General features: G+C 41.0%; 1 protein-coding gene across 1 annotated transcript in view; it reads right to left on the bottom strand.

Moving 5' to 3' along the window:
• Positions 1-324: 324 nt before the first annotated feature.
• Positions 325-12070, bottom strand: part of LOC309560845 (T-cell surface glycoprotein CD1a-like) — a 34459-nt gene continuing 22713 nt past the window's right edge. The window contains exons 3-4 of the mRNA XM_082264529.1: positions 4723-4989; positions 325-490 (exon numbers count right to left, since the gene is read on the bottom strand). Coding sequence (XP_082120655.1) covers positions 354-490; positions 4723-4989 — 404 coding nt within the window. The 3' untranslated portion in view covers positions 325-353. The remainder of the gene's footprint in view (positions 491-4722; positions 4990-12070) is intronic.

Raw genomic sequence — 12070 nt, 5'->3', positions numbered from 1 at the left:
CCACTGTAGGTGAAGAATACAGAAGCTAGCTATAGTGTCTGACCACCTGCATTTTGGGTAAGCATGACAGGTACCTGCTTATTTTTTGCAAGCAATGAAACATTTGTGCATCATCTCCAGTAACAACATAGAAGATAAAGAAGGAAATATAACAACTTAGATGAAAGCAAATATTCTTATTAAAAGGAAAGAAAAAATGATCATGCAGACTAAAAAATTGAATTTACACACAGAATTTTATATAAAAAAATGTAGTTTGAGTGGATAAATAAAATAAAGGGATGATCTTGTGAAGTCATACTTCTAGAGTTTTTTTTTTGGTAATGATTGTGGATTTCCAGGGATGTTTTGCACTATACTGCATTTATATTTCTTGATGATATCTTGTGCTTTTTATACAACTTCACAAAGCACGCCAGTCCGAACACACACACAATGACAGCAACTGTTGTTCCTATGACCAGCCCGATCAGGTTGTGATGTTCCTTATCTGCAGAGGTGATGAAATTAGGTAAAAAAAAATTAAAATGTAATGCTTGGCTAAATAGTAATAACTACTATAGAAAAAAAAGGAAAGATTACATGAAGTCTACCTAAAGTGTTACTAAACCCAGGACCCTGCATTCACTATTTCTGGTCTGCACAGAACATGGAAATGGAAATTTAGTAAATCTAAACTGCTAAAAACCTTTTCTCATTAGCAGCACATAGTCTTGTGACTTCTATCAGCGTCCAGCCAAGCACTGGTTAAAGCTTGTAGGAGGAGTTTTCATTCTACTCTGACTGTGCTATGAGGCTGCAGGACCCCGATCCTCTGTCTGGACAGTGCTGACTGGCCCTGTTCTGATCACATGCATCATCCCAAGTTAAAAAGAAAAAAAAACTCTCCTTCAATACACACCAAACTGAGCATGTGCAGAGTGACTCCAAAGGCTCTTTACTATCAGCATATGGATTTGGGACAGTGGAACAAGGGGAGGATCAATGCAGAGGATTACCCCTTAGGTTCCACAGTGAGCAAAACAAGCATGCTTTACTACATATACAGACTTAATCTACTGTTGTGGGCTTAGTAACACTTTAACCACTTTACCACCGGAGGATTTTGCTGTCTTACGTCCAGGCCACTTTTTGCGATTCGGCGCTGTGCGACTTTAACTGACAATTGCGCGGTCGTGCGACGCCGTACCCAAACAAAATTTACGTCCTTTTTTTCCCACAAACAGAGCTTTTTTTGGTGGTATTTGATCACCAGTGCGATTTTTACTTTTTGCGCTATAAACAAAAAATAGCGTTTATTTTGAAAAAATAACAATATTTTTAACATTTTTTTATAAGAAATTCCCCCGCAAAAAAATGTAAAAATCTAATTTTTTTAACATTTTTGGCCAATTTGTTTTCTGCTACATATGTTTGGTAAAAAAAAAATCACGATAAGCGTATTTTGATTGGTTTGCGCAAAAGTTATTGCGTTTACCAACTAAGGGAAAGATTTCTGTAATTTTTGGTGTTTTTTTTTTAAACGTGTAATGGCGGCGATCTGCGATTTTTTTTTTTTTTTGCGAGACTGCGACATTGTGGCAGACAGATCGGACCCTTGACTGACATTTTTGACACTTTTGGGGGTACCAGTGACATTACTGCAGTAATCAGTGCTATATATATGCACTGTTACTGTAAAAATGACACTGGCAGGGAAGGGGTTAATTTTATTGGAGAGGGAGGGGTTAATGTATGCCTGGTGCTTACTAACGTGTGAGGGGGGAGGAGACTGAGTGACACAAGGACAGATTGGATGTTCAGCTATGCTGAACACTCCGATCTGTCCCTGCCTTTCACTTTGGAGATCCGCCCGCTCTGTTTACACAAGCGGGCGGATCTCCTCACTCGATTACCCGGCGATCGGGGAAGAGCGGCGGCGATTGCCGCCGCTCCTCCCCTGGCCCGACTCCCACTGTGACTGAAAACAGCGGGAGCGCTTTCGGCGGCGCGCGAGCGCCGCCTACAGGGGGAGGAGTCCAGCGACGTGCCACATTGCTGCAGTAGCAGCAATGTGAGCAGAGGTAAAGTGGTTAATGTATTTGAACCCAATCACCAACATCTCATATAAACTTTGAAAAAATAAGTATCACCACAAGTAAAAAATGTTTGTTAAACACCACAGGGCACCCAGTGAACATAGCACTTGTCCTAATTTAAATCTAAGCTATGTTTTATGAAAAGAATTGCACTACCATTGGACAACACTGGATGACGGAAACAGACATTTTGAGGGACTGTTTCAAGGAGACGGAGCATGGTGGATAGTGTACACAGAGCCCGCACAGCCTCTGCTCCCCCTCCTCTGCAAGCTGTCAGCTCTCTTAATTGTGTTGCCCTGTATGTTCCTCCTCTGAATCTTTCCATGTACAAATAACACTAGCTTGACTGAGCCAAGACCCTCCTGCTATTTCGGAAGAGATAGATTATCAAGCTGTCAACTTCTGTTTTCTTGTGAAATTCACAGTTGTTGCACATGACAAGGTACCCACTCGGGAGGAACCACACACACACATCGGCATATTTTACTATATGGTGATTGCTAAGAGTTATGGAAATCACAATAAAATAAAATGATGACACACTGGACAATGTATCAGTTTCAGTACATCTTTTGTACTGTGATTTCATGGTAAGGTTACTGGAGGACGGCCTCTGCTGGAGGATTGACGGTTCCTTGTGTAACCACAGCTGAACTTGCTCACTGTGAGAGATACTAAGAATGCTCTTTAGTGTTTCCTGAACTACTGTACTTCTACTCACCAGGAACCTTTCCCTGTTCTAAGTACTGTCCCTAACCAGCGGGTTCCTTTCCCTAACCTGCCACTAGCTCAAACCATGCCCAAATTACATGGGATCCCTTATTTAAAGGCTCCCTCATTAAGATGGTTGTGTGAACTCTTGCCGGAATTTGGCATCAAATCAGACACATACCTTCCTAGAGGTGACTAAAGGGACAATTTCCCTTATCAGACCCCTTTTGCCTTATAGCAGGTGGAAAGAATGCCTGAATTGCCTACACCCATATTTACCCAATGTTACATAGTTAGCCAGGTTGAAAAAAGTCCATCTAGTTTAACCAATAAAAAAAAAAAAAAAAAATCATACAATACCATATACACAATACCATACCCACAGTTGATCCTGAGGAAGGCAAAAAAACCCCAGCAAAGCATGATCCAATTTGCTACAGCAGGGGAAAAAAATTCCATCCTGATTCCTGGAGAGGCAATCGGATTTTACCTGGATCAACTTTACCTATAAATGTTAATACCCAGTTATCCAGGCTTTTTGAAAGCAATCTACTGAGCTGGCCAGAACCATCTCTGGAGAGAGTCTATTCCACATTTTCAAAACTCTTACTGTGAAGAAACCTTTCCATATTTGGAGATGAACTTGCTTTTCATCTAGACGTAAAGAGTGCCCCCTTGTCCTCTGTGATGACCCTAAAGTGATGACCTCTGTGATGACCCTAAACTCAACACCAAGTTCACTATATGGACCCCTTATGTATTTATACATGTTGATCATATTCCCCCTTAATCGCCTCCTCTCAAGAGAGAATAAATTCAGTTCCTCTAATCTCCCCTCATAGCTGAGCTCCTCCATGTCTCTTATCAGTTTGGTTTCCCTTCTCTGCACTTTCCCCAGTTCCCCGATATCCTTTTTGAGAACTTGTGCCCAAAACTAAACAGTTTTTTTTCCAGATGAGGTCTTACTAATGATTTGTACAGGGGTAGAATAATAATTATCTCTCTGGAGTCTAAACCTCTCTTAATACAAGAAATGATTTTGCTCACTTTGGAAACTTCAGCTTGGCATTGCATGCTATTATTAAGCTTATGATCCACCAGTATACCCAGATTCTTCTCCACTATGGATTCCCCCAGTTGTACTCCCCCTAGTATGTATGATGCATGCATATTCTTGACCCCCAAGTGCATAACTTTACATTTAGCAACATTAAACCGCAACTGTCACATAGTTGCCCACTTAGGCAGTGCATTGAGGTTGGGTTGTAAGTTGGAGACATCCTTTAAGGAAGTTATTCCACTGCATAGCTTGGTGTCATCTGCAAACACTGAAATTGTACTTTTAATCCCAGACCCTATATCATTTATAAAGATATTAAAAAGTAAGGGTCCCAACACTGAACCTTGGGGTACACCACTGATAACCTTAGACCAATCCAAGTAAGAATCATTAACCACTACTCTCTGAATTCTAACTTTTAGCCAGTTTTCTATCCATTTACAAACCGATTTTTCCAAGCCTGTAGACTTTACCTTACACATTAGCCGTGTGTGGGAGTCTGTGTCAAAGGCTTTTGCAAAATCCAAGTTATACTACGTCCACAGCCACCCCTCTGTCCAAGGTTGTACTTACCTGCTGATAAAAAAGAAATCAGATTTGTCTGGCAACTTCTGTCTTTAATGAATCCATGCTGTCTGTTGCCTAAAATGTTTTTTTTTCCCAGCAAGAACTCATCTTTTAATAAACTCTCCGGTATCTTCTCGACTATATTAAACTAACAGGTATATACAGTAGTTACTTGGTAATGACTTTGATCACTTATTAAATATGTCATCATTTCGATGTATTTTTTCTAGTACTAAAACTAAGCTAAAAAACTGAAACTAAAAGTAGTTTCTTTTACATTTCAGTACTTTACAAATTACTTACCCAGATGTACTATAAGTGGTTCTTTCAAGCTGCTGTGCTCCACTCGGCAAGAGACAGTTTGCTCTTCTAGAAAATTTACAGTTATCAACACTGTTATCTGGTAAGTCTCATCTCCATTAGGTAGAATCACAGTGGATATAGCATCTTCCATTTTGTTCTCCTTCCACAAGCTTACATTGATTTGTTTTGGATAGAAGCCAGTCACCATACAGATGACCTCTATGTCAGAGTTAGAACGTTTCTTGGTGATGTAGACCTGTGGCTGGACTGATATACATAGAGGAAAGTCAATGAAAGAACACCACATGTAAAGGCACATACAGTATGTGATATGTTTGATAATAGTCATTTCCTTCTAACAAACAGGAAGGACATGTACGGCCAATAAAGAAGGACACATATTTGGTACAGTATCTCACAAAAGTGAGTACACCCCTCACGTTTTTGTAAATATTTTATTATATCTTTTCATGTGACATCACTGAAGAAATGACGCTTTGCTACAATGTAAAGTAGTGAGTGTACAGATTATATAACAGTGTAAATTTTCTGTCCCCTCAAAAATAACTCAACACACAGCCATTATTGTCTAAACCGCTGGACACAAATGTGAGTTCACCCCTAAGTGAAAATGTCCAAATTGGGCCCAATTAGCCATTTACCCCCCCCCCCCGGTGTCATGTGACTCATTAGTGTTACAAGGTCTCAGGTGTGAATGGGGAGCAGGTGTGTTAAATTTGATGTTATCGCTCTCACTCTCTCATACCGGTCACTGGAAGTTCAACATGCCACCTCATGGCAAAGAACTCTCTGATGATCTGAAAAAAAGAATTGTTGCTCTACATAAAGATGGCCTAGGCTATAAGAAGACTGCCAAGTCCCTGAAACTGAGCTGCAGCACGAGGGCCAAGACCATACAGCGGTTTAACAGGACAGGTTCTTCCATGAACAGGCTCAGAACAGGCCTTGCCATGGTTGACCAAAGAAGTTGAGTGCACGTGCTCAGCGTCATATCTTTGGGAAGTAGACATATGAGTGCTGCCAGCATTGCTGCAAAGGTTGAAGGGGTGGGGGTCAGCCTGTCAGTGCTCAGACCATATGCCACACACTGCAACAAATTGGTCTGCATGACTTTCATCCCAGAAGGAAGCCTCTTCTAAAGATGATGCACAATAAAGCCCACAATAAGTTTGCTAGGACAAGCAGACTAAGGTCATGAATTACTGGAACCATGTCCTGTGGTCTGATGAGACCAAGATAAACTTATTTGGTTTAGATGGTGTCAAGCGTGTGTGCCAGAAACCAGGTGAGGAGTACAAAGACAAGTTTGTCTTGCCTACAGTCAAGCATGGTGGTGCAAATGTCATGATCTGGGGCTGCATGAGTGCTGCCGGCACTGGGGAGCTACAGTTTATTGAGGGAACCATGAATGCCAACATGTACTGTGACATACTGAATCAGAGCATGATCCCCTCCCTGCGAAGACTGGGCCTCAGGGCAGTATTCCAACATGATAATGACTCCAAACACACCTCCAAGACAACCACTGCCTTGCTAAAGAAGCTGAGGGTAAAGGTGGAGGACTGGCCAAGTATGTCTCCAGACCTAAACCCTATTGAGCATCTGTGGGGAATCCTCAAACGGAATGTCGTCATGGAGGAGTGGAAGAGGACTCCAGTGGCAACCTTTGAAGCTCTGGTGAACTCAATGCCCAAAAGGGTTGAGGCAATGCTGGAAAATAATGGTGGCCACACAAAATATTGACAATTTGGGACCAATTTGGACATTTTTACTTAAGCCCCGTACACACGTACCAATTGTCGGCCGTAAATATTCGGCCGACGACCGATTGGCCGATTGTAGGCTTGTTAGTATGATGCTTCCGACAGCGCATTTTCAGGCGAACAGAATCTGTTGTGCAGGCATTAAAATTTTTGTTGGCCAACACCAGAACGGCCGATTGTTCCTCAGTCAGTACAGAATTCGGCCGACAATCAGCAGATTTGCAAGACTGGGCATGCTCAGAGAAGAAAAAACACACGGAAAGTTAACCATCACATGACATCACTTCTGCAGTCGGCTGTTGTTGGCTGACAAAATTCGTGTGCAGTCTTTTGCACTTTTCAGCGGACAGGACATCCCTGGACAAAAGACGGCCGATCGGTCGGCCGACGATCGGTACGTGTGTACGAGGCATTAGGAGTGTACTCACTTTTGTTGCCAGCAGTTTAGACATGAATGGCTGTGTGTTGAGTTAATTTGAGGGGACAGGAAATTTACACTGTTATACAAGCTGTACACTCACTACTTTACATTGTAGCAAAGTGTCATTTCTTCAGTGTTGTCACATGAAAATATATAATAAAATATTTGCACAAATGTGAGGGGTGTATTCACTTTTGTGAGATACTGTATATATTATTTAATTTAATACTAAAGATTATCTAAGCTACTATTAGCTAAGATTTTCTTTCTACCTTTGGATAGAATGTAGAGGCATTAGAACCTCTGTTTGCTGTCTGTGATTCACCCTCTCTATTTAATTGGCTGACCATTGTCACTGGGAAAGATAGTGATGGGAAACCTAAAATTTTACATTTGCCATCTTAATAGGTGGTAAGTAGAAGGGGATGTCTCTTTCAAAGCCAAATGTTTAAGAGAGAATTTCTATTCACTTTGTTGAAATCTCCATTCACTTCCTATTGCATCTGCAAGAGAGGACTTAAAGGAAAATTTGGCATACATAGGGCAAAGGACAAAACCTACTCTGTCCAAAGCTAAATAAAAAAGGCTTGTCATTAGGGATGTGACATCAGAATTGGGCGGTGCCACTGAATGATATAACAAGGTGGCCCGCCTCTTGTCTATATAAGAAATGTCAAAGCGTGGAGCTGGCATACGTTGGGAGGCCTCGCAGGAGGCGAGAGCGTTTTTAATTTTTTCTATTTTTCGGATGGGCAACTAGCTGCCATAACCCTGGTATCTTTTTTTTTTCGTTATGACTTTCCAATAAAAGTGATTATTGCCATGGGATCACTTTTATAGGTGGCAGGAGAGGTGCTCCATTTCCACCACTTTCCAGTCGTTTTTGAGCTTACCAGAGCCCCCACTCCGCTCTATGCCCTTGGAGGACTATAGCGACCTCTGATGTCACTTCCAGGTCTTGGGCATGAACAAGGGATTTTTTTTCCCTTAAAGTCAAAATGTAAAAAACAAAAAAAAAAACAAAAAAAACTTTTTTCTTTTGCTTTTAAAGGTAAATTAGAGATCTGGGGTCTTTTTGGGATGTTTACATTCCTTGTAATAGGAATAAAAGTGATAAACAAATAAAAATAAAGTGACAGTGTAAAAATAAAAAGTAAAATAAATAGGAGAAAAAGACTTAAAACACCCCATCCCTCCATGCTCGCACACAGAAGCGAACGCATACGTAAGTGACGCCCACATATGTAAACACTGTTCAAACAACACATGTGAGTTATCGTCATTGCAAATGTTACAGTGAGAGCAATAATTCTAGGGCAAGACCTCCTTTGTAACTCTAAACAGGTAACCTTTAAAAAAATTTAAAGCATCGCCTATGGAGATTTTCAAGTACTGTCATTTGTCACCAATCGATGAGCGTGTGCAATTTTAAAGCACTGCATGTTAGGTATCTATTTACTCAGCATACCGTTATCCTTCACACGCTACAAAAAATTGGGCTAACTTTACGTTTTCCTTTTTGTAGCACCCTCCTAGGTAGGTGCTAGTGAGAGAGTATGGTTTTGAGCTCTGTCTGTTTACCAGAGGAGCTGCAGGTAAATCTATATTGTTCTCTGCCTACCAGGGAGCAAGATCTGTTAGTAAGGTCTGCTCATTGTGCTCACTATGTGATTCATTCAGTCTGAGGAGTGTTTCACGCTGGTCCAATAGGGAGGCATGGACAGTGGGAGGAAACCTGAATGGGTGTATAGGCTTTGATACAGTCCTGATGATTGGCAGAGGGCAGGTCGCCTCGGTGCTCTCTGGGATACTGTATAAAATCCAGGAGCATGTGTGCTGCAGGATCTTTGGCTGGAGAGGGGAGTCCCGGAGGGGGGGGGTGGCTGCCTCCTCCTATGTAGAGGTCAAAGGAGGTCATCCTGAGGGCCAGAGGAGCGGTTGAGAGGAGCTGAATCCAGAGTTTCAAGGAAGCTGACTGAGAGGGGAGGCACTGGAGACCCTGGGACTTCAGTATCGGGAGTACAGGGACTCGTGTCAAGGGGCCTGACCTGAGGGGGGGCCACCTCTGCTAGTAAGACAGCCAGTGGATGGGTGTCAGCAGAGGAAGAGAGAGAGGATACTAGGGAGAGTGTCCTGAAGACAACTAGTTGTTCACCAAGTCATCTTAGGGATAAGACACTAAATCCACATTCATCCAAAGTAGCAGGCTGAATTAACAGCCTGGCTGTTCCACATCTATACAGAAGCAGAGAAGATAGGAGTCCTCAATCACTGGGAATAGTTAAAGTCAGAGTATCCCACCATTTCCTTCTCCTATCTAGGGATGATCGAACGGTTCGGGTCACACTATCGGTTCGGCCAGAACATTGGGTGTTCGAGGTTCGGCCGAATTTAGAACTTTTTGCCCAAAAAGTTCGGAATTCGGGAACCAGAACCGACCAAAATGCAATGCTTCAGGAAATGGGCTTTAAAAGCCCGTGATTGGACCAGAACCATTAGCAAAAGCCAATTGAGGGGGCAGGAGAATGCTAGGAATGTGATTGGAGTGACTAGGGGGTCCCTAGACCAATCATTATTTGATACGCTCCCCAGTATATAAGATCGCCCCCGCCATATTCCTAGCATTGTTATACTGGACATGGAAGAGAGTGGAAGCAGTTCTGTTAATTTTACTTTAAAAGTGTCATTTAGCTATTTATTAGTGTGAGGAAAGGGATATCTAGTGTAGTTAGAGTGCTCCTTTACACTTAAGTTAGCTTCAAAAATGTAGTTTCTGTAGGGAAAGTGTTAAGTGTAAGGGGACCATAGTGTAGTGTAGGGTTAACTGGCAGTGACTGCTATGGCAGGGTGACAAAACCCTTCCATAGCAGAGTGACCGCTATAGAGAAATGATCATTTCTCTGAATTGCTTCGGGACAGGAATATGGCTTCTCACCAGCCAAGCATTTTTTATGCTGCAGGGGCTGCCACTGCCAGTGCTTTTTTGAGGACATGTTTGATGTCAGACATGACATCTGAACATGTGTATAGGGGGTATATATACACATATATGTCTGTATATATACCCCTAGACATATATAGGTGTGATAGTAGCAGAAATAAATGCTTGCGCTAATGAAATCATTTACTGTAATATATTTCTGCTACTATCACACCTATATATGGCTAGGTGTCTATATACATATAATTATGTGTGTATATATACCACTATACACAAGTTCAGATGTTTTGCCTGCCTCAAAAGAACCCAAAAAAATGCCAAAAAAACGCTAGCGTCAAAAAAAAAATGCCCAGGTGTGTTTTTGCTGGCATTTTTTTGGGGGTTTTGGAGGCAGGCAAAACATCTGAACTTGTGCACAGTACCACTATACACAAGTTCAGATGTTTTTCCTGACTGCAAAGAACCCAAAAAAATGCCTGCTTTGAAACCGGCAAGGTGTGAAAACCGAGGAGAGAAGCTAACCCCCAGAGCTGAAAGTTTTCTAATACATACAATCCTTTTTATTTCTGGTTCTGGACATGCTACAGAGCTGAAACTTCACAGGTACACCTTTTAGACCCCCCAGACACAAAATCACACAAAAAAAAGTTCTTAAAAATTGTCATTTTTGATAAAAAAAAAGCCAATTATTGACAAAATTAAAAAAAAGATTTTTTGATTTTTACTTTGGATTTCAGATCTGGGGGGTCTAAAAGTGTACATGTGAAGTTTCAGCTCTGTAGCATGTCCAGAACCATAAAAAAAAGATTGTTTGTATTAGAAAACTTTCAGCTCAGGGGGTTGGCTTCGCTGCTGTAACACCTTGCCGGTTTAATAGAAGGCATTTTTTTTGGGTTCTTTGCAGTCAGGAAAAACATCTGAACTTGTGTATAGTGGTACTGTGCACAAGTTCTGATGTTTTGCCTGCCTCCAAAAACCCCCACAAAATGCCAGCAAAAACACACCTGGGCATTTTTTTTTTTGACGCTAGTGTTTTTTTTGGCATTTTTTGGGGTTCTTTTGAGGCAGGCAAAACATCTGAACTTGTGTATAGTGGTATATATACACACATACTTATATGCATATAGACACCTAGCCATATATAGGTGTGATAGTAACAGAAATATATTACAGTAAATTATTTCATTAGCGCAAGCATATATTTCTGCTACTATCACACCTATATATGTCTAGGTGTGTATATAAATATATGTATGTGTGTATATACACCACTATACACAAGTTCTGATGTTTTGCCTGCCTCAAAAGAACCCGAAAAAATGCCAAAAAAAAACGCTAGCGTCAAAAAAAAAAATGCCCAGGTGTGTTTTTGCTGGCATTTTCTGGGGGTTTTTGGAGGGAGGCAAAACATCAGAACTTGTGCACAGTACCACTATACACAAGTTCAGATGTTTTTCCTGACTGCAAAGAACCCAAAGAAATGCCTTCTATTAAACCGGCAAAGTGTTACAGCAGCAAAGCCAACCTCCTGTGCTGAAAGTTTTCTAATACAAACAATCTTTTTTTTTTTATGGTTCTGGACATGCTACAGAGCTGAAACTTCACATGTACACTTTTTAGACCCCCCCAGATACTAAATCCAAAGTAAAAATCAAAAAATCTCTTTTTTTTAAAAAAATTTTTTCTATAATTGGCTTTTTTTTTATCAAAAATGACAATTTTTAAGAACTTTTTTTGTGTGATTTTGTGTCTGGGGGGTCTAAAAGGTGTACCTGTGAAGTTTCAGCTCTGTAGCATGTCCAGAACCAGAAAAAAAGATCATGTAGGTGTTAAAGGAGGGTCCCACATCCCTGTTCTACTGAAAAATTATATATTTTTTTTTCATGGTTCTGGACATGCTACAGAGCTGAAACTTCACATGCACACCTTTTAGACCCCCCAGATACTAAATCCAAAGATAAAATCAAAAAATCTCTCTCTTTTTTTTTTTTTCAATAATTGGCTTTTTTTTATCAAAAATGACAATTTTTAAGAACTTTTTTTTGTGTGATTAATAGTTAATGGGGCATGACCCAGAACCCTAGGCACTTTTTAGGGGCATTTATTTGGGTTTTAGGGCTTAAAAATTGTGTTTTTTGATTACCGAAGTTCGGGTCCCATTGATTTCAATGGGGTTCTGAAATCCGGGCCGAACTTTCGGGA

This window comes from Pelophylax lessonae (genome assembly GCF_965119305.1).
Source record: "Pelophylax lessonae genome assembly, chromosome: 7".
Taxonomy (NCBI): Eukaryota; Metazoa; Chordata; class Amphibia; order Anura; family Ranidae; genus Pelophylax; species Pelophylax lessonae.
This window is presented reverse-complemented; position numbering and strand designations above follow the sequence as displayed.